Genomic DNA, 23,130 nt, shown 5'->3' with positions numbered 1-23,130 from the left:
ATGCTAACTATAATTAAATGGTTTATATGAGATAGTTAAGTTGAAAATGGTGTAGTATGTATAGGGATGTGTGTATGTGTGTATTTGTGTGTGTATGTGTATAGATAGATAAGTATTTTTTCGTTTTGCCATTTATTTTAATAAATTCTCAGTATCTACGTAGTTAAGGGTATTCAAAAATATGTCTAACCGTCTTTTACACAGATATATATTTAGATTACGTAAGTTTATGTATTTACTTATTGTGTTATATAATTTGGGACCAAGATTATGTGGAAACTTTCGCGAAAACGCAGTCTTAGATGGAGGAATATTATAAACGATGTCAGATCTGCGTCGTGTAACATTATGGTCGGGAGGGTGTTTATGTTGAGCCAAGATCAAGCCTTTAATAAATGATTGTCTTACAGTTAATACAGACGTGTCTTTATAAATGGATTGTGTAGGATATCGGAATGGTTTAAACATCATAACTTTGAGAACAGCACGCTGAGCGCGCTCAAGCGTAATTAATGTAGTTTTTGCAGCACCTCCCCATGCCGTGATGCAGTAAGTTGCAATTGATTGACAGAGTGCAAAGTATATAGTGGTTAGCAACTTAGCATCACAAACATGTCGGAGGTTCTTAAATATATATATAAGCTTCCGAACTCTACTTGTTACATTCGAGATATGTTTTTTCCAATTCAAATTTTTATCCAACTCAACGCCTAAGTATTTTATAGAATCAACACTATGGATAACACCGCATGTGCATGCAATTTCCTGCGAACACGAATGAGCTTTGATTGTTATCGTATCAGTACATATATAAACAATGATAATGTCGAATTTAACGGACATTAAAAATACTGTGTGGTTAGTCACAATTCTCTGTTCATGGTTAAGGTTAGAAATAAATAAAATTAATAAATAAATATTATAGGATATTCTTACACTGATTGACTGAGTCCTGTGTGGCTTGTGTCGTGGGTACTTAGATATGTACTAAAAAAATGTACCTACATAAAAATTAAAAACATCCATCCAGACTCAGGAACAAATATCTCTGCTCATCACGCAAATAAAATGCCCCGGCCGGGATTCGATCCCGGGACCGCGACTTAGCAGGCAGGGTCACCACGCGCTAGGCCAGACCGGTCGTCAAATGTTCAGTAATGATGTTCCATATGTGTCCAGGAGGAGCAGTACGCGGAGTGGGTGGCGGCGTGCCGGCTGGGCGCGCGCGGGCGCTCGCTGGCCGACGCGGGCTTCGCGGCCGAGGCCGGCAACGTGCGCGCGCTGCTGCGTCTGCAGACACCGCAGCCCGCTGCTGTGGCGCAACACAATGTTCCACATCTGGAACAGCTGCAGCCGGAGAACTATGTGGCGCCTAGGGTGCTGAAACGGCTTAAAGGAAAGGTATGTTAACAGATTCACTTCACTAAATGATGTATTTATGCACTACTATTATATATGCCTAGCGAAACCACAACCTGCTACCGTGGCTCGACACAAAATGACCAATACGACACATATTGCAACCAAATAATGCTCAAGAAATTCAAAGGAAAGATATTATTAGCGGCTTCGCCGCCGAGGCCAACAATGTACGCGTGCTGCTACGTCTGCAGAAACCGCAGTCAACTGCCGTGGCACAACACAATGTTCCACATCTGGAACAGCTGCAAGCCTGAGAATTACGTGGCGCGCCTAGGATGCTAAAACGGCTTAAAGGCGGAAAGGTGCGTAAACGGCAACTTTGCTGCAGTGGCACAACATAATGTTCCACATCTGGTACAACTCCAACCAGAAAACTATGTAGGCTGTATAACTTCCACAATGATCAGCTCTTCCACAAACTGAAGTGAAAAGTATATAAAAGATTTAGCAAGCAGACATCTGCGTCTACCTACAGAAATCACAGAAACATAGTGTGTCACATTTAGAACGCTACGAAACGATTTTTTTTTGTAATTACTTCGATATACAAAGTAGTGTTTCTAATAACATAATCTCTTTTCCAGTTCACTCAACGCGTCCTGGAAAGCCACGCAAACGTGAAAGACCTGCCACTGCTCGAAGCCAAGCTCCAATACATCAAGACCTGGCAAAACCTGCCCGACTACGGCCAGACGCTGTTCGTGGTTCGATTCATGGGTCACAGGAAAGACGAAGTCATCAGCATCGCCAACAATCGCATCATGAGGCTGGACCCTAGCACTGGGGATCATCTCAAGACTTGGCGGTATAGCACTATGAAGGTAAGACTTTTTTTATATAGGTAAAGAAACTGCTTAATCTTTTACCTAGTAGATATTTGCAATTAGTGTCAGTAGATTTTATATTAGCCTTATATGGGACAACATGCACTATGAAGGTGAGACTTTTTGTAATCAGTAGATCCTTTTGCGTTTACTGTTTAGTACGTATTTCTTTTTAATTTTAACCAGAATAGCTGTCATTAGAGTACATAATGGCCATATATGGAACAATAAGCGGTTAAAGGTAATATTGATAGCACAGAAAAGACGAAGTTATCCAGCAATAATTGTGTTATAACTGTTATGATGCTTGAATCAAGTACCTACCCAAAGAGAATGGATATACTTACCTAGAGATTTTTTTGTAGGGAATATCACAATCGGGGAACGACACATCGCTAATCGTAACTGCATTGTTACGCTGGGCAATATGCTAACACTTCGCAACTAAAAACCCGCCTGGTGGGGACTCGAGAACTGCTTAGGTGCCGGAAAACCCGCTAAGCGGGTTCTCGCCATACAAGCGGGCGGTTGTAATTACGACCGGTTTCTGACGTAGTGCGCCGTTTTTTGTCTCTTAGTGAACCATAGAGGAATAACTAACGGAAGAGTTGTAACTTCATACATCAGTAAATGCGAGTTATTTGTATAGGCATAGTTATAGTGACATCTAGCGACAATCACGCGTCAGCTAGCGTAAATTATCAGTACTGCTACGTGTCAAGAGATGTCGCGACGAACGAAGAGTCTAATGTTCACCAATTTTTTGCTAATATTACAATAGTATTAATCAGTATTCTGTTTTCAATTCCTTCTGCTTGTAAAAGTTGTAAACTGTTCTAATATTCAATTTTTGGCAGACGAGACACTTGACACCCTAGTATCAAGTAGTGGTACTGATATAATTCACGCTATTTGACGCGTGATTATCGCTAGATGTCACTGTAACTATGCCTACACAAATAACTCGCATTTACTGATGTATGGAGTTACTATATTCCTCTATGTTGTTAACTTATTATAATAAGCTTCATTTAATTCCAGGCATGGAACGTGAACTGGGAGATCAAACACATGATGGTCCAGTTCGAAGAAGGCAACATCATCTTCTCGGTACAGTCAGCCGACTGCAAGGTGGTCCACGAGTTCATTGGCGGGTACATATTCCTCTCTATGCGGTCCAAGGATGCCAACCAGACCTTAGACGAGGAGCAGTTCCATAAACTCACTGGAGGTTGGACGTAAATATGTGTCTATACAGCCCTATGGGCGTCCCTATGGAGGTTCTCAAGTCTGGAAACAAATTATCGGACGCGGCTCAGGAGCTCACACCTTGATTCTATCGCCGCGCTACAAGTACTTCCGGCGGTCGCGAGTTCGCGGCCCATTCAGTGGTGACGACCTTCGCGCGGCGCAATAGAATTCAATGTCGGCTGCTCGCGTGCGATCCGTTTGTTAATGTAGGTAAGAATTTAGAATGGCGGCATTTTGTGAACATCAAAGGAGTGAGCCTACTGTACTTGTGCTATTATATATATTCTGTGCCGATATCTAGATAATGAATATAGATTGATTGTACAAACTAACGGACGTAAGCCGTGGACGTAACCTTGAGCGTTCGGACGTCCAACAGAAATCTGGCGCGCTGGATGTTTTTGTCAGCCGCAAGCAGTCCCGAAAACTGTGCATACTTATCAGTCGCGACCGTCAGCCGCGTCCGATAATTTGTTTCCAGCTGAGAAAGTCCCTGTCGCTTACCATACACATACTACACAGACTTCGCAGATATGTTTCGAACCATTTCCGAGGCCCCAGTACGGCTCATTCGACGAGTGAAGGCGGTCTTGAAAAAGATCCTCGGAAATGGACCGAAACATGTCGAGCGTTTTTTCAACTTAATTAAAACACGAGTAACCCACTTAAAATATTTTTATTTGAGTCTCACGGAAGTTTTATAATTAAAGCAAGTTATGGGTTTGAACTTGCTTAAGCGACATAGTACTATTTGCTTGAGAACGGTAAAAATAATGTATGTGTTATATTTTATGTAACAGCAATACGAAATCGTCAACCTTTCGCGATTTTATTCAATTTCACTGCAAGTGTGAAAAGTATTACGTTACATGGCCTTATAATTTTAAGAATTGGAATTGGTGCTCTTTTTCGGCAAATATATGCCGATGTTATATTACAAAATGATACACATGATAATAATATAAAAAATATGTACATTGCACCGATATTTATAATTGAAAATTTCGCTTTTTTTTTTAGTATTTTGACATACACGATTATATTTCTTATTTATGTTAATTATATATTAAAAATGTGTATAAGAATGTATTTTTGTAGTAAATGAACTAATTGAATCGTAATAGATCTTATTTTAGTGCTTCCAATAAAAATATAGCTTTCTTGTAAATGCCAAATAATATTGAAGCATGTATTGATTACACCGTGTAATTAAATTGTAGTTTTAAGTTCAAATGCGATGGATAAGAGCTTTTAATAGATGTAATTTATAATTTATGCAAATTACTATAATGCCTTTATATTGTCTTGTCTGTATACAATAATGTCAATAATTAATATTTATAATATAACAAATATGAAATAATGTCTTTCACAAAGTGCCATTTAACGAAATAGTAAAATGTAATAATTGTCTGAATGTTGGCCAAACTAATTATTATAATTAGTCAAACAGTGCCTCAGTAACATATATGTAACTTTACATATTTGACTGTTCTTTCCCCTGTATCTCATATTTGAGACAAAACCAGATAATACAATATATTAATATATTTTAAAGCACGAAGGTTTATATTGCAATGACTTCGGCGGTCAAAGGATTAAACCGTACCTAAATTGATAAAATAACTGGCTTATTAATAGTTATTTACGATACAAGTGCGAATTACCTGATCGCAAGTGTATCCTAAACCGTTTTACAGTACATGCGGGCTCTTTAAATTTTCTGCGTAATGTGCTTATTATTTCAATTATGTCGTAAAGTAGCAAATCTGGAAATAATCTATAGGTGCTTTATTATCACTATTATCAGTGTAATATTAATCAGAACTGGTACTAATGGGGCCTTACCTTTTCGAAATTGTATTGTATGTTTGTACTGTACCTCTTGTAAATACCGATAACATAAACACCATTCGTTTTGGTATGTATGTTAGATTTTAAATAGATGTTGTGTTGTGGCTAGCTCTACTAAAGTATTTTGATCCTTTTTACTTCTAGACATAATGTGAAATTAACATAACAATTTAAATTATGTTTGTAAACAAAGTGACTCATTTCTCGGAAAATGTTTGCGTATAGATGGCGCCACTTTTGGTCGACAGCGGGTAAGATGGCGCTAATATTAAATTTTAAGAATTTCAACACAAACAACACATCAAGCGCGACTTCAAGTATGGACTCTCACAAAGCAAGTTGTGCTAAAGGGACAGGTTAGGAATATGGGTAAGTTTGTCAAAACTGAGGTTCTAAATGTTTAACAGTGTGTCGACTACAAAATTTTGGCAAACACCCTCTGACATTTTTTTGCTTATAAATTATAGTATATTTAGGTGTACTTTAGTGGAACTAGCCAGTATTTTTGTTTGTTGACTAATTAATTGATGGAAGTCTCCAACCCGCATTACATCTGCGGCTATATTGAAAGAATGCACTTTGGATGATCTTTTAAAGCATATAATGCTTTTTATTTTGTATGTTTATGTGAAATAACGATTAGTTATTCTAGAATATTTTGTACAAAAGTTGTATGTACACTTTACTAAATACCGTTTATATTATTAATAAAACATTAAATAAATTTAAGAAATTAAGTAACAAATTGTGTTTTATTGTATAAATTCACTGTTAACTCAAAGGCAGACATTTTCCACTTTTAACCATTCGTATGCTTAGACACGGATCCGTGCGTGGGAATTTTAATCTATTGTTTTAAATGTCAAGGTCGTATTTTCAATGATCAAAATTGACAGGCCGCATACGAGGGGTTAAATTTGTTTTATTTCGATGTTTCTGCGGTCAAAAGTTAAAAACTTAATACATCAGTAGGCCTAGCACATGATGGCCGCGGGAGTATGTCGCCGCGAGATAGATGCCACGTCTTCTTCTGTATTAATGACATAAGGACGGGTAGTCTATCTCGCGGCCATCATGTGCTAGGCCTACAGTGAGCTCCACCTGTGGTATAAAAATCTAACCGAAATATATTTTTCACCACACTGACAATCAATAACTTAATTTTTTCGGCGACCGTGATGCCTTCAGTATTAACAAACTAGTCATTTGTCTAAGTCAGTAGGATTTAGTCTTATAGATTCTATAAAAACAAGCCGGATATAAAAATATGAAATCACTTTAATGTACATTTTCGTTCATTATATCAAATGTTTACTATAATTCATAAATTAAATCCTTAAAGACTATTCCTTCGCGTCCGTTATGCCTTCAGTGCTGATCCCAAACATGGCCTCTGTCTCGGGGAGACACGGGCTGTCGTAGATCTTACAGATTCGATTGTCGCCGCGGCCCTGCAAATCAAAAATCTTATTAGCATACAATACAATACAAATACTCTTTATTGCACACCAAGCATACTTACAACACAATCCTCCTAAGTCCCGAATTTCTTTAAAATATTATAAACTGAAATAAATATTATACACAAAAGAAAAAACAACAAGGCCCACTGGTGGTCGAGCCAGAAATTGAACCCTGGCCTTAGCTTACGCGGCTAATGAGCTGACAAATAGACCAGGGCCCGGTAGTGGTTTTTTCTTTCGTGTATGATGATATCTATTTTAGTTTATAATTTATATATAGTAGTAGTACATTCGAGGCAACGGGACATTCAGGGAATCTAGACATTCGAGGTAAATGGACATTCAGGGAATCAGATATTCGAGGCAAATAGACATGAAAAGAATTAGTTATTCGAGGCAAATGGACATTCAGGGAATTAAGACATTCCAGGCAACGGACATTCAGTTAACTAGACATTCCAGGCAACGGACATTCGGTGAATTAGACATTCGAGGCAAATAAACATTTAGGGAATTGGACGTTCGAGGCCCGACTCGTTCAGTACTCCGTATGTTCCGCAGTTACCTTAACTTGCCTTAGGCACTGGTCCCACCGCGAGCTAGTAAACTATGAACTATCGGCTATAAAAACGAACAAAAGATAATCACTTTCATGCAAATAAAAGAGACACTGCGATGTTAATAGTTACTCGCCCAGCGGTGAGCTATCAATATCGCCGTGTCTCTTTTATTTGCACGGGAGTGCTTATCTTTTGTTCGTTTTTATAGCCGATAGCTCATAGTACTAGCTCGCGGTGGGACCAGTGCCTTAAATTAGACTTTACTGAGAAATCCACAAGCTAGCATACCTTCCTGAGGTAGAGCCTGGTGGTGGATGCGTGGGCCAGCACGTGCCCACCGATGGGCTTCTTGGTGTCCGCGTTAAAAACGCCCACGCTGTCCACTTGCGCCACCACCTGGTTCGTTATTATCACCGCTACGCCGAACTGGAACAATCATTATTATTCAATAACTAGCTTTTGCCTGCGGCTTCGCTCGCGTTAGAAAGAGACAAAAAGTAGCCTATGTCACTCTCCGTCCCTTCAAGTATCTCTACTTAAAAAATCACGACAATTCGTCGCTTCTTCCCATTTATAATATTAGTATGGATAATAAAGACCTCGGAACTATTGGCTCTCAAAGGTCTGAGACCCCATGGTCCCGAGATATTGAACGCACTATAGATGTGTCGATGGAACTTTCCAAGATTACGAATTTTCGACATAGAAAAAATTCTGAAACGTTCCTTAAATTTGTATGGAGATTAAAGCTCATAAATTTAAATTTCCTATATTTCTTGAAACTTTCATGAAATTTCAAAGTACCTTTAAATTGTTTTAGGAAAGTTTCCGCAACTTACACATCAGTAGAACGAACATACAAATTTTTTTTTTTTTTTTTTTTTTAGTTTATTCAGAAACCAAGCAGTCACATAAACACATTACATATTGGCAATACAAAAATGTACTGCAAAAAGAGAAAAACAATAACAAAAGACCTGGAGGTTCATAATTGTAAACCAAATAATGTTCACTAAATGAATATAAGAAAACAACATAACGTAGCGTAATACAAGAAAAATTTTAAATTAAACTGCATACAACATAAACATAAACCTAAAGTAATTATGTTATTAAAACAACTTACGTTTAACAATAGTTTTTAGAATAGCCAACGAATTTTGGAAACAATCAACATCAAAAAGGTGTTTATTATAGTAGCTAGGAGCTCGTCTGAAAAAGGTATGTCTAGAATAGTTCTTGACACAAAAACTGATGTGAAACAGCGATCGAGGGCGCAAGGGCTGACGCGGACAACTAAAAGTAACTCGATTTAGCAGATTAGGGCAATTAATACTACCTTTAAGAAGTTTGAACAAAAACATGACATCTAAATAAATTCTACGGTCAGAAAGGGAAGGTACACCAAAATGTTTCGCTGACAAGGTGGAATTAGCAAAATAGTTTCCGGTTCTGTAACTCAAAGATTTTAGGAAAATTTTTTGTATCCTCTCTAAACGGTCAATATGTACTTGGTACTGCGGGGTCCAGATAACACTTCCGAATTCAAGGATACTCCTAACAAAAGAATAAAATAATAATTTATAAGTATTTGGCCGTTTGAAGGGTTGACCAACGCGAAGGATCATTCCTAACCTCTTATATGCACGTTTACACAGATTATCAATATGTTCATTATAATTAAGTTGCGAATCCATAGTGATACCTAAGTCTTTAACGGAAGATACTCGCGCAATGTGAGTGCCAGATAAATTATAATTGTAAAAGATAGGATTGTGCTTTCGATTAAAACTAATAACAAAGCATTTATTTGTATTCAAAAACAAATGATTACGATGACAGTACAAAACGAAATTGTCTAAATCTTTTTGCAATAAAAGGCAATCCGCTTCCGAAGACACAGCTCTAAATATTTTTGTGTCATCGGCGTAAATAAGGTGTTCAGAGCTCCGAAAACAAGTTGCCATATCATTGATATACAGAATGAAAAATAAAGGACCAAGGTGTGAACCCTGGGGTACTCCAGAAGGAATAGGGAGAAACCGAGATGTATACCCTTTCAAGGCCACAGCTTGACTTCGGTTGGAAAGGTAGGATTTTATCCACCTCAGGAGGTCACCGTGTATACCGAGTTCGAAAAGTTTCATAATCAAGTGATTATGATTAATTTTATCAAAACATTTCGAAAAATCGGTATACACGGCGTCCACCTGGCAACCAGAGGCTAAATTGTTAATAATAAAATCAGAAAAGGTCAGTAGGTTAGTGTCAACGCTTCTACCGCGGCAAAAACCATGTTGATTGGGCGCGATAAACTGGTAAAAAGCAGCTGTAATTTTGTTATAAACAATTTTTTCAAAAACCTTCGCAAAAATATTCAATTTGCTGATTGGCCTATAGTTTGTCACCAGGTGCGCGTCCCCACTTTTATAAATGGGCGTAATCAGAGCTTTTTTCCATACCAAAGGGAAATGACCCATATAACCATAATCGGTCGCCGTTCCTACGCAAATCCTCCTATTTTGTGTACACACAGGTCTTCGGGTCTCAATGCTTAGTCGCAGTACGGTCGACGTTTAGTCGCGGCGACCCAAATGGGGACGATTGGTAACAGGCACAAATGGTCACAGAAGTGACAGAAGTGTGCACTACGCGTGCACACATTGTTACCGTTTGGCGACTACTTTCCCAAAATCATTCGTTCATTTCATTCTTTTCAAATGGCGACTGTCAGAGACGTCAAAGTAAAAAAGAAATAAAATCATTTGACATTAAAATGTAATGGCGTAAGAATTTGTTAAAGATAAATATTGTTTGCATTTGTAATATAATGTGGGCTAATTACCATGGCCAATTAAATTGCTCGAGTGATTTCATAAAACAAGTCTAAATTTATCAACGCGCCATCGATTTACCTCAGTTTAACCAGTAATAATATTATTGACTACTCGGTGTTTGCGTGTTATGTATATTGATTGGTGAAGTTTTAGTGCTCGGTGCATATACTATACTGAAATAATAAAAATAATGCCTAGAAAACCAATAAAGTTGTTAAAATATGGATTAAGACGGTAATATTCCATGTAAAAAACAGTCGCCAAACGGTCACCAAACGGTCAACAAACGGTCGCAAAATGGTCGCAGCGTACACGCGTGACCGAAAGCAGAATGGCTTCTTGTATTCATTTTTTTCAGGTATCCTCAAACTTTATAAACAATTAAATATGCCGTCGTACTCAGTTGCCCTCACTAAAGAAGATTAAAAAAAAATTGTAACGTGCGTACCGAGCTGCTGGGTTGTAAAGGATCGGGGATCATATTATTATGGTCTTCTATAGAGCAACTAGTATTGTGCGGCATTTCACAATTGACACCTTGTTGAAGTAGTCTTCATTAATATTACTATCAACATTCATTTCAGCGATCTGTACTTCTTTTGTCAAGATTTTTGTATAGATAAGTGTCTACAAATTTGTAATGTTAAAGAGACATAAATAAAACGTAGTAGAGTAAATAATGTGTTTTTTTTGTAACCCAAACAAAATACTTGTAGATACGAGTGCGGAAAAGAGGAAAATCGATACGAGTAGCAATAAATTAATACACGAACGAAGGGAGTGTTTTAAATCGACACGAGTTGTGAATGTCCTTTTCGCACGTGTATCGTACGACGATTTTCAGAACCTAAATCTAAGCTAAGAGTTTCGACCAGACAAGAAATGAATCATTGCTGATTTGCTCGCACTACTGCGTTAAAAAAAGCAGCATCTGTACTGAAAAAAACTATCATTGCGCAACAGAAATTCTATTAATATCACAGTAAATACTCTATTTCATTTGATTCCTACTTTTATTGTGTAAAGCAACACTACACTTCATTTTTATCAATAAGAATTAAAAATTATATATTTAATACATTAAGTAACTATAAAGTGCTTATCTATTTGTATTATCATTCTGCACTTTTCTTAACTTTCCCACATTTCTATAAAATGTCGAAGAGTGCTTAAATGGTCGTCGTCGTTTATTATTATTTAATTCGCTCATATTTAAATGATTCAAAGCAACCAGTCCACAACTTCACAAGACAGTTTGAGAAACCTTCGTATTTCAGATTGTCATTTGCGGATACAGTGGTTTAGGAGCAGTTCGGTAATCAGACCTACACATGTGTGTACAAATTCTGTCAATGTCACTGTCAGAAACCGTTCTGACAGTGACAATGACAGCCACAAATTCGTCCACATGTTGTTACCGTTATGTGTGCAAACGTCGACTAATAAAGTGTCGTTAAAAGTCATTCTGACAGTGACATTGACAGCCACAAATTCGTACACATTTTGTTACCGTAACGAGTGCACACGACGACTACATTTTGTTATTGTATCAATACGGTCGCATTGTTTGCACGCCGTTACCACGCGTTATGTCACATTTGACAGTTAGTTACTGATTTGAAGATTTTGCGACTGAAATGGTTGTATGGGGACCATTTGACAACGATTTTTTATAAATTTGAGTAAGAGGTACAGCTAACTCCTGGGCACACATAACAATAAAGAAAGGATGTATCATGTCGGTACCACCACCCTTCCTCGTATTTACTCTCTTTAAAAACCCAAGGACACAATCCTCTGTGACATCAACGTTACTAAGATCTATAGGTGAGCCCTCCGGTACAGACTGGCGGTCAGGACAAACTGAACGATCGGGCTCAAAGACAGAGTTGAAAAAATCATTAAAATAGTTACTTATAGTAGGACCATCCGTGGAAGTATCATGAAGGTATGACATTTGATCAGGCACATTATTACTTGGAAATTTTGATTTCATAAAAGACCAAAAATATGATGGATTACTATGTATTTTATCCTCGGCCAGTGATATAAATTTTTTATAACACTCAGTAGCCATCTTATGCTCCCTGGATCTTAAAAACACAAACTCCGCCCTATCAAGGGGATTTCCATACTTCTTCCATCGCTTATGAACTGATAACTTTTGTTTGCGTATTCTTATAAGTGCACGAGAGAACCACGGCGGGTACCCATTATTCGGGTTAATGTATTTATGTGGAATATACTTTAAAATAAGTCTATTTAGAACGGAATAAAAATAGGCCACAGACTCCTCAACGTCCATATTTGATAAACACGACCAATCGATTTCAGACAATTCCTTACGGATAGAATCGTAATCACCACAATAAAAAATCGGCCTAGTTATATGATTAGATTTCAGTTGAGGTAAATAATTTAACAAATTAAGAGGTAAAGATATTTGTAACGCCTTATGCTGAGGGTCTTCTGGCGTGAGTGGGGATGAGCTAGCACTAACCTCACAAACCACATTAGCCATAACAAGATCAAGCACACGTCCATTTATATTATAACACAAATTCATTTGATATAATCCAGTTAAAGCGAGGAAATCAGACAGAGCGATTGAAGATGCGTCAACAGTGGGCTCAATAATAAAACTATTTGAAATCGGACATAAGGACCAACATGCATGTGATACATTGAAATCTCCTACGAAAACAAAAATGTCATCTGGATTGGCGTGCATTATCCTTGCGGCGTTATCAAAAAAACAGCGTAATGAATTAATGTGGTTATCATTGTGGGGAAAATAAGCGCAAGCTATATGCAAAAGCGGCCCTCGCGCCGGCACTCCACCGGGCGGTGGGCGGCGGGGGGAGAGCGCGGGCGGCGCGGCGCGCGGAGAGCGGGGCGCGGCGCCGGCGCCGGCGCAGGCCCGCGGCTCCACCGTGAGCCACAGCTCCTCGTGCCGCGGCGACGCGCACCACTCGTCCCGACGCGACACACTCAGCCCGCGCCGCGCGGCCACCAGCACTCCCCCGCCGCGCTGCGCAGTCCGTCCCGCTCTATCACGCCTATACACCTCATATCTGCTATCGAAATACTCATTGCTAAAAAAGTCAGGGTTTAACCAAGTTTCGGATAGGCAAATAAGATCATAATTAGAGTTAATAACGCTAGATAAGAATGCATGCGATTTTGTCCGCAGCCCCCTCACGTTCTGATAGTAAATTAAAATATTGTTATTATCTATCACGAATAAATAAAATACAGAAATACCAAATAACTAGCTTTATAGAAATGGAAAGTTGTACATGACATATCTTTATCTCAGACGAGCATATAAATGACACCGAAAAGAGTAATTGACCGTAATGAGTTTTATACACGAAAAAATATAAATAATAGTCTCGTATTATTATAAGTATCTCACATCGCAAGGTTACAGTGTTTATACGTACAGTAGGTAACAATAAGTTGACATGCAGTATATCAACATACGCAGAAAAAACAGTGTAAATAAATGAAAATAGTCATTTAAGTTTTTTTAAATCGTCGTCGTTGTTGATAACAAACACTCTAGAATTATCACTTTTACGCATGTGTATTTTACACTGCCTAACCCATAGATAGTTGAAATTTAGTTCATTTTTTCTATCACGAGCCCGTCTAAGAAGCATTTTATTATCCACTGTGAGGTGCTCATTCATGTATATGGCTACTGCTGGCCCCGGAAGGCCGGCGTCGGCGCTGGTGAGGTTCCGGCGCGCGCGTGCAGCTGCCAGGAGCTCGTCCTTGCGGCGGCGCTGGCAGAAACGAACGATGATGGCGGGGGGCCTGGGGTCCACATGCTCCCCGCGGCCCACCGACGTGGCAAAACGACGTACCCGATGAATAGAGTCCACATCCGTTTCTCGTAGTTCAAAACCGACTGTCACTGAGATATTATTGAGTATGGTCATCAAATTCTCTCCATTTTTCTGGGGGACGCCACTTATTTCAATATTATTGAGTCGGCAAAACTGATCCCTGTCGCGTTCATTCGATTTTAGTGATGCAAAGTCCGTCTCCAACTGCTTTAAGGTCACTTCAATGGATGGAAGACGGTCAAGCTTACTTTCCGTGAGGGTAAGCCGCACGTTAAAATCATCTAGACGAGTTTCCATTGAGTTGAGCTTCTCCTCGATGCTGGAAATACCTGAATTCGCCTGGTCAAGACCACTTTGCATTTTTTGTAACTGTGTCTTGAAGCCCCTGATCTCTTTAATTAGTTCAGCTAAAGGATCATTAGCGTCTAGCTGGCGGCATGAGACACATCGCCAGCTCGATTTTTTATCCGCCGTCATTTTTTTATAAGTGTTCTCAAGCAATCCAGAACACCGATAGTGATAACATCCTCCACAAGATGAGCACGGCACATCACCATCACCACTAAAAACCACGCCGCACTTATTACACGCTGCCATCTCAACAACCGGTCAATCGTAACGGGCAAAAGATAAGGTTCAACGTTGAATGCAGCAATTTAAACTACGTAGTTAAGTGTAAACAAGTTAGATAACGCTACCGGTCGCTCGCGCGGTCGATAGCTGACTCTGAAATGAAAATAAAGTAATAAATATTATAGATACTATAGATAGAACACAAATTGACTGAGCTACGCGATATGTTCAAATAGGCTTGTGTTGTGGGCATATCGTCACTACTTTGAAAAAATCTCGTATCTCACGCTTCTCCTCAGGAAGGTATGCTAGCTTGTGGATTTCTCAGTAAGTCTATATGCATTCCGTACATACTTACTACAATTTTCTTTTCATTGACAGACGAAGATACAAGTTTTTTTAAAAGTAGTGACGATATACAACAACTGCATTAGCAAGGTTAAATGGATTCGAACCTAGAACGCTTACTAGTGGCGGCATTTTAAAATTTTTGCTCCGTCCCGAAAAAAATCTAGATCCGACGTTGTCACATGACTAATAAATAAATACTCTGGGAATCACTTCACTATGGCTTCTAATAATGATGTCAAACAAAGGGGTCCATACCTCGTCAGCAAGTCTTAGCAACATTCTCATGAAGCGACCGAGGTGTTGTTGCCTTGGATTCAGCTCTCCTCTGCCGGAGTAATCTGTTCTGTACAGGGCCGTGGCACTGTCTACTATAATTAATGAATATCTGAAACAAATAGGTATGGTCAGCAAAAAATATATGAAGCGAAAGCTCAAAAAATAGGTACCTAACTTATGTACGGGACCCAAAATGACTGTAAGTCGTTAACAAAAATTAACTCGCTGTTTTTACGAAAATTAGCTGACGATAATTAAGCATGAAATTTCAATAAAAATATTGTTTTTGTATTAATTACATAAACTTAGAGCGATAATCTACATTCAGAAAGTGAAAAAAGTAAATTTTTAGACAGATTTTATGCTTAATTGTCGTCACAAAAACTGGCAGCGAGTTAATTTTTGTTCACAACTTACGCTAATTTTGGGACCCAAATGCTGAAAATGCCTGTATACCATTTTTGGCACTTAAAACTTCGCTCACGACGTGCCTTGCTCTGTGCGGACCCGGTTCTTCACGAGCCACGGTAATAAGTGCAGTTGCGCAGCACTATTTTGAACAGCTGATTGAAGGCCGCCATCTTGCCGAGAGAATTGGCCCATGTGAGGGAAACGCGAGCGCACAAGCACGGAGCAACCTGCCTCGGCCGAGGCATGTCTACATGGGACGTTTCCCGGCATTTGGGCCATTTTTTTTAAAGCTGTCCACCTCACTTTATTTGTAACATGGGTATTTTTTACGCGATTCATAATCAGAATCATCATCATCCTCATCATTTCAGCTGTTAATCGCCCACTGCTGAGCATAGGCCTCCCTTCGGGTACGTCTCGTCGTGCCCCGCAGTTTTTCCAATGTCGTCGTTTTCCAATAGTCAGAACAGCGAGGTCTATCAATCCTGATAGGAGAAAAAAATGTCCCACAATGTCATGATACATTTTTCAAACCTTCCATTCCGTTACCGCCATACAACAAGTATGAAAAATGGTAACAGAATGGGAAAAAAAACATTGGGACACTTTTTTTCTCCTATTAGGATTGAAAGACCTCGTGATTCTGAATGGAAACCACATAAAAATTTACATATCCTAAAAAAAGTGGGATGGACATCTTTGACAAAAATGCCCCATTTGCCTCGCGAGGCTGCTCTGTTAGTTTGGTGTGGAGCAAGTTACCTGGATTCGGCCATCATGGCACAGGCCTGGCGTAGCAGCTGCGTCTGGTGGTCTGTGTTGTATGCGCGCGGGCACAAGCACGGATCCACCTGCCTCGGTCGAGGCAAGTCTACAAATGACGTTTCCTGGCATTTGCCTCGCGAGGCTGCTCTGTCAGTGTGGAGTGGAGCTAGTTACCTGGATTCGGCCATCATGGCACAGGCTTGGAGGAGTAACTGCGTCTGGTGGTCTGTGTTGTATGCGCGCGCGTATGCCACGTTGTCTAGCACCGCGCCGCCCTGCACACACACAAACACACGATTAATCACACACAGTTGTTAATTTATTAAACTAGTCTTAGATTTCTTATGTATGAATTTTTTTATGTAGAAGGTTTTTTTCTCATTTTCTCTTTGTTAAAAGTTCGCATGTGTGGTGACACGAATGCGTGGTACTAGTGTACAGTCGAGTTCAACCATTTTTTTTGCTTAACTTACTTTGCGAAACTTTTTTTTTTTACTACGGGCTCCGACTCTGTTAATGACTTACCTCCATGCCATACCGCTGAGCCACCGCGAGCAACCGTTCTGGTCGGAACGTGCCCTCCGTGTCGATGTACATGCATTTGCCCTCACCGCCTGATTGCTCTATCGGCAGCTACAAAAAGTAAAATATTAACACTAAAAAAACAAGAGGCAGGGGACGCCGTCGGTCAACATGGTGGACCAGCATGGCCCAACTAACTAAAATAAATAATTTAATTGATTCTCGTGGCGCAAAATAATTAGGAGAGCCGACCCCACCTAAAGTGGGATGGAGCAAGGATGAAGAAGATTTATTAACACTAAAAAAAACCGGCCAAGAGCGTGTCGGGCCACGCTCAGTGTAGGGTTCCGTAGTTTTCCGTATTTTTCTCAAAAACTACTTAACCTATCAAGTTCAAAACAATTTTCCTAGAAAGTCTTTATAAAGTTCTACTTTTGTGATTTTTTTCATATTTTTTAAACATATGGTTCAAAAGTTAGAGGGGGGGACGCACTTTTTTTTCCTTTAGGAGCGATTATTTCCGAAAATATTAATATTATCAAAAAACGATCTTAGTAAACCCTTATTCATTTTTAAATACCTATCCAACAATATATCACACGTTGGGGTTGGAATGAAAAAAAAAAATCAGCCCCCACTTTACATGTAGGGGGGGTACCCTAATAAAACATTTTTTTCTATTTTTTATTTTTGCACTTTATTGGCGTGATTCATATACATATTGGTACCAAATTTCAGCTTTCTGCGGACGGACGGACGGACGGACGGACGGACGGACGGACGGACAGACAGACATGGCGAAACTATAAGGGTTCCTAGTTGACTACGGAACCCTAAAAAGCAATGGATTGCAGCATACTTGGAGTCCGTAAAATCAATCGGATAAGGAACATGGAGCTGCGCTCCAAAACAGGTATCGCAGATGTTGGTGTGAAGGCAGCCAAACTCAAGTGGGATTGAGTGGGACACGTCTTTTGGATGCACCCGGAAAGATGGGCCGAAATAGCGACCAAATGGCCACTACAAATTACCAGAGGCCGAGGTAGACCAAAAATGAGATGGCGGAAAGATCTGGACTCATTTTGTGGCGGCTGGCGGGAGCATGCACAGAGCCGTGACGAGTGGCGGAAAACAGGGAAGGCCTTTGCCCAGCAGTGGGACACATTATAAGGCTCTAAAATAACTTATCCTTGGCGCAAGTGAGATAATGTAAACCTTATTATTTGAAAAAAGCAGATCTGGCACACAAGCATGATAAATGATAAAACATCAGGCCGTCCCTATACAACTTACAAATAGTGCGATAGAGACGGCCTGATATTTTATCATTTATCGCGCGATCATGCTTGCCTGCCTGGTGTGGAAAATGTGTCTATGGAGTGAGTAAATTTTCAATGTATGTAATTTTCAAGTTCTATTTGTGTGTGAGTCGGAAGTGAGACTGTGTGCTTATTTCCCTCAAAAAATTGGCATATCACACAAACATTTCTGCCCATTTTTATCATGCAATATCATATTTCATGGGTCTTTCTGACTAGTCAGAAGCCTGTGTTATTAAAATTTTGTTTGCAACAAAACAAAAATTTCTGTAATTGAAACCTGAACATAGCGAGGGATTCTAAAATAGAATTCTGAGCATAGTCAGATACAAGAGGTAACGCCTGAGGTGGAAATAATTTAAAATATCCTGTATTACCTGACAAGTAACAGCCAGTGTGTGGCAAATCTGTGTCTTGCCCGTGCGGAACTCTCCAAATATCTCTGTTATGGAGCCCGTCTCAATGCCTCCGCCTAGCAGCCTGTCCAGCTCTTTGGATCCAGTTGTTAACTGAATGATTTCTGCCCTGAAACACATAATTATAATTATACAAACATCAATTATTCATGACTGTATTCCCTGCTAAACAATGTTTGCTGGCCACTGGTGGCCAGTAAGGTCCAACCGAGAACGAAATTTTTGTCTCGGCCGAGAACAAGACTGAGATTCAATTTGATTCTCGGCCAAGACTGAGAATTTGTAAAACAGTGAAAATACATGCAATTTTTACAAAGAAATGTTTTTATAATCGAAATTCGCTTGTTAATCAGGAAACCAAGAGCATGTCGGGCCCTGCTTAGTGTTTAGTTCCGTAACTAGCCAAACCTACCGCACCTTAATAGGAGGTAGGGCATAGCGAATGATATTCCGCTTTGTGTGGTAGGGTACAGCACAGCGGATATCGTCTCGCTCGAATCTAGAGCAAAGCCCAACTGGGGTAGTACCTCCGCCTTACAGAAGACTGCAGCCAAATAGCACTAGACCCTACTCATAGTGTTGTGTTCCTGTCGGTGAGTAAGGCTGCCAGAGCTCAACGAGGGTGCGGTGTGCTGATGACGGGAGGTCTTACGGAACTAACTTGTTCCGTTTATTGTCCTTTGAGTCGTCGGCAACCCGAACCCTCCTTAGAACTTGTACACTCCTTTTTGCTGTGTACTTAACACAGCAAAAGGGAATGTACACGTTTCTAATGGGGTGGCAACGCGCATGTGACACTGTTTGAGTTGCAGGCCTCCATAGGTTACGGTGACCGCTTTACATCAGGCGGGCCGTATACTTGTTTGCCACCGACGTAGTATAAAAAAAAAAAAAAAAAAAAACCTCTTACCTATCTACCGTAGCAAAATAGACTACGTCAGTGACAAACTAGTACGAGTACACGGTTCGCCTGATGGTAAGCAGTCGCTATAGCCTTAGAGGCATGCAATTTCAGAGGTTTTACACGCGCGTTTAATACCCTGAATTTTTGTGACTTTTTGCAAGAACTCATAAAACAGGTTGACGAAACGTGTTTTCTAGGGGTAGTTTTACAGGATTTTTATTTACTAAGCTTTAGGTACTTTGATTTTGACGTATTTTTAGGCACGTGATTCAAAGTTAAGGGAGAAAAACTAGTTTTTTTTTCATAGCGATTATTTCCAAAATGTTATGTAAATCAAAAACATGATGTAAAAAAAACTCAAAACGGCATCCACAAAGCTCAGAATTTCGTCCGATATTCGTGCATAATTCGCCATTTCTATCATATAGGTAGGTAGGTATTGTTCTTCCTAGCTGATTTGATTTTTCGCGTCGTCGTCGTCTAGTCGTCTTCTACACACATCAAGTTGTCGTAAATATTTTACACTCTTTTATGAATTATACGTAGGTATTTGTTTGTTTTTGGCATAAAATATCGATAAAAACCCTACCAAAATCACTAAAATCGGGATACCAAACGGGCTATGTAACCAACGGAAACCTAAAAACCGGACGCGAGGCGCAATCAATTCAAAATCACAGTCTCGGTTTCGCCGAGAACCGAGACCGAGATCTCGGCCCGATTTTCGGCCGAGAATGCCGAGACCGAGACCGAGATCTCGGTCGGACCTTAGTGGCCAGATTTAGGCTGCTGTAGATAGTCGTCGTCTAAACACACTGAAGATGTGTTTTCGGCAGGCACTGGCACCATAGTTTAGGCACACAATAAGTTTCGTCTAAAGCTACGGACACGTCCGTTTGTTTGTCCGTCTTTCACGGCAAAACGGAGCGACGAATCGACGTGATATTTTAGCTGGAGATAGTTGAAGGGATGGAGAGTGACATAGGCTACTTTTTGTCTCTTCCTAACGCGAGCGAATCCACGGGCAAAAGCTAGTCAGCAATAACTCAAATGCATAGTGATGTATAATGCATCATGCAGACATGCATTTTTGACTCTATTGACAGCGTGTCAAAATTCAAATTTGAATAAATCTTTGTCAAGGTCATGCATTTAAGGGTTAATGTTTTGATAGGAAAATAAGCAACAGCCAGGACCACACTGGCCAAACTATTATGAACAGCTGATTGAGAGCCGGCATCTTGCGGATTTGCTCAGGAGAGACAATTGTCATTTTCCTCGACGCGGAGAGTGCGGCCAGTGTGGACTGGGATTTAAAAATTGCCTTCGGATAGTGCAATAGTTTGCTGATTTCAATTTATTGCTATAATTTGCTCTATACCTTTTCTGATGAAACTCAGTAGCAGTAGTAAAGCCCATAGGCACAAGTTTGGAAGCCTCCGCCAGAATTTTGTCAGCCTTTTGTTCCGAGATGCCCTTGATGGTGATCAGCCATTTCTTGGGTGCATATGCCACGGACTCCACTGTATGATAACCCGCTTCTTCTAACTTTTTTATGTCCCCTGATGTGATTCCATTGCCCTGTGAAATGATAAAATGATGTTATGAAATGAGAATTGACATTATTATCTAGAAAGAAAGAAAGAAAGAAAGAAAATACGTTTATTACGACCAGAAGGTTACTTATATACTAGAGTACATAAACACAATATGTAAATACATAATGTTTGATATAGTGGTCGCAAAAGGACACCACTCAGCATATGCTCAGGCACAGATGGTGCCACAGCGCTGGTCTTCCGTGGGGCCCAGGGTCGGTCGATAGTGTAACACAATAAGTGCAGGAGTAGCGAGGGGAAGAAAATGAGATATGGGGGGGGGGGGGGGTAAAACGATACATAAACATACAACATAAACTAACAAACACCACGATCCGTAACACTCACACGGCTCACACTTTGTAGAGATCACGACAGCTGCAGGGTTAAAAGATGTTTTTTTATCTACTACACTTGCTAGAGTCACATGGTATTTTTCTTAGCTAAGCCAGCAACTGAGAAGTGGAAGACTCCTTCAATATGAACCATATGTCATGGGTCTGTGCAATCTGGACCTGATAAATCCCAGCAGTCCTCTTGATGGTTTAGTATGTGTATTTAATTCACAGCTGAGGGGTTGTTTTGAGCATTCTACTTATAAAACTTGCAAAAACCAGGACTATCATACAGAAGGATACGAGTTTCTAGCTTCTACTGAACTACTGGTGCACCACAATTGCCAGCAATTCACACACCGTTGCCGCGTTTACTCCGTAGTTAGTTGGCGCGTATTGAACAACGCGGCAATTGTATGTGAATTGCCGGCAATAGTGTTGCGTGTGTAACAGCACCGTAACTTGCTAGCTAAACAGGCAAGTATGGCTGGAAAGGCAAACCTAGAGAATGTCACAAAGCATATTCAAGTCACAATCCTATAACTAAACAAACATACCTCTAATTTAGAAATCAACTGTGGTCCACATTCATCGGCGTCTTCGTCCACTGACACAGTGGCGGCGGAGGCGGTGGCTATTGCAGACATAGCTCCAAAGAATATCAGCTAAACATCGAAAGTATAGCAGCTGTTAAATTCTTTGTATCATGATCAAATATCACATCCACACAAATTATTTAAAGAATTTTAACTTTGTAGCCCTTATATCAACTAGATGATTTATTACACCGATCACACGTTTTTCTTTTCAATATTTACTTCGCAGCTTTTGTTTGATTCTGTCAACTACGCAATGGAGAGCTATGACACTATGGTCGATTAGGGCCAAAACATGTTCCAACCGCTCAATCCAGAAAGAATATTGCAAAAAAAATGAAGTGTCAAACTTTCCCTCCAAAACAATGTACATACTCTTTATTTTAATATCCTTAAATAATCCTAAAAAGTTTATTGAAGTTCAACTTTATTTGACTGTATTAAGGTTGGATGTGCAAAAATTGTATAATTCAAGTTAAAGAATTTTGGCAACATTTGCATTTGCGTTGCTATGTTGGTTGATTTGCATTTAGTCCAAATTCTACTAAAAGGTTTCATTCTACCTCAGCCGGTCTATCATGCTTCTAATTTTATCACTTATCCACGCGGATAAGACAACTGTCACTCTCACACTGACATACAGGTTAGTAAATTAACTAATTCAAACTCATATTATTTTTATCAAATAATAATATATATAATTTAATCTAAGTATTTATGTTGTGTAGTAAGCACTGTCTGTGATTATTATGTTTTTGTAGTTTTACTTGCTATCTCAATTCCGTAGGTTAGTTTGTTACGGACTTGTATTTATTTGACATTTGACAGCTGACCGGTCGGTCGATTTGCGTATTGCAACCGCTCTTGCCAAATTTTGCCTGTTTTCTTTGATAATGTGAATTTTCCGTGTTTCAGAACAGGAATAGATAGTCATTTATTCCTAAGTAATTTTATTGGCTAGGCAAAGTTGTCTTAAAACTTTAGATATGGCGGAAGTTT

General features: G+C 39.6%; 2 protein-coding genes across 2 annotated transcripts in view; one reads left to right on the top strand and one right to left on the bottom strand.

The window, feature by feature from the left end:
* Positions 1 to 6,096, top strand: part of LOC125232456 (unc-112-related protein-like) — an 83,209-nt gene extending 77,113 nt beyond the window's left edge. The window contains 3 exon segments of the mRNA XM_048138119.1: positions 1,180 to 1,401; positions 2,007 to 2,243; positions 3,288 to 6,096. Coding sequence (XP_047994076.1) covers positions 1,180 to 1,401; positions 2,007 to 2,243; positions 3,288 to 3,488 — 660 coding nt within the window. The 3' untranslated portion in view covers positions 3,489 to 6,096.
* A 515-nt stretch (positions 6,097 to 6,611) lies between these two features.
* LOC125232458 (DNA repair protein RAD51 homolog 1) lies at positions 6,612 to 22,427 on the bottom strand. The gene is made up of 8 exons (XM_048138122.1): positions 22,093 to 22,427; positions 20,984 to 21,183; positions 18,660 to 18,807; positions 16,967 to 17,074; positions 16,616 to 16,716; positions 15,245 to 15,374; positions 7,663 to 7,800; positions 6,612 to 6,802 (listed from the first exon to the last, which is right to left on the bottom strand). Exons 1-8 carry the CDS (start codon positions 22,180 to 22,182, stop codon positions 6,695 to 6,697), a joined length of 1,023 nt encoding a protein of 340 aa, XP_047994079.1. The 5' UTR covers positions 22,183 to 22,427; the 3' UTR covers positions 6,612 to 6,694.
* Between the last annotated feature and the right edge of the window lie 703 nt (positions 22,428 to 23,130).

The sequence above is a fragment of the Leguminivora glycinivorella genome, chromosome 13 (assembly GCF_023078275.1).
Source record: "Leguminivora glycinivorella isolate SPB_JAAS2020 chromosome 13, LegGlyc_1.1, whole genome shotgun sequence".
Lineage (NCBI taxonomy): Eukaryota > Metazoa > Arthropoda > Insecta > Lepidoptera > Tortricidae > Leguminivora > Leguminivora glycinivorella.
The sequence above is the reverse complement of the archived record's forward strand: the minus strand, read 5'-3'. Positions and strand labels throughout refer to the sequence as shown.

Coding starts and splice junctions, on each gene's coding strand:
- LOC125232458 (XM_048138122.1), bottom strand. CDS start 22,182: ATGTCTGCAATAGCCACCGCCTCCGCCGCCACTGTGTCAGTGGACGAA. Junction 17,075..18,659: donor CACTGGCTGTTACTTGTCAG/GTAATACAGGAT, acceptor TACTTTTTGTAG/CTGCCGATAGAGCAATCAGG. Junction 16,717..16,966: donor CTCAGCGGTATGGCATGGAG/GTAAGTCATTAA, acceptor GTGTGTGTGCAG/GGCGGCGCGGTGCTAGACAA.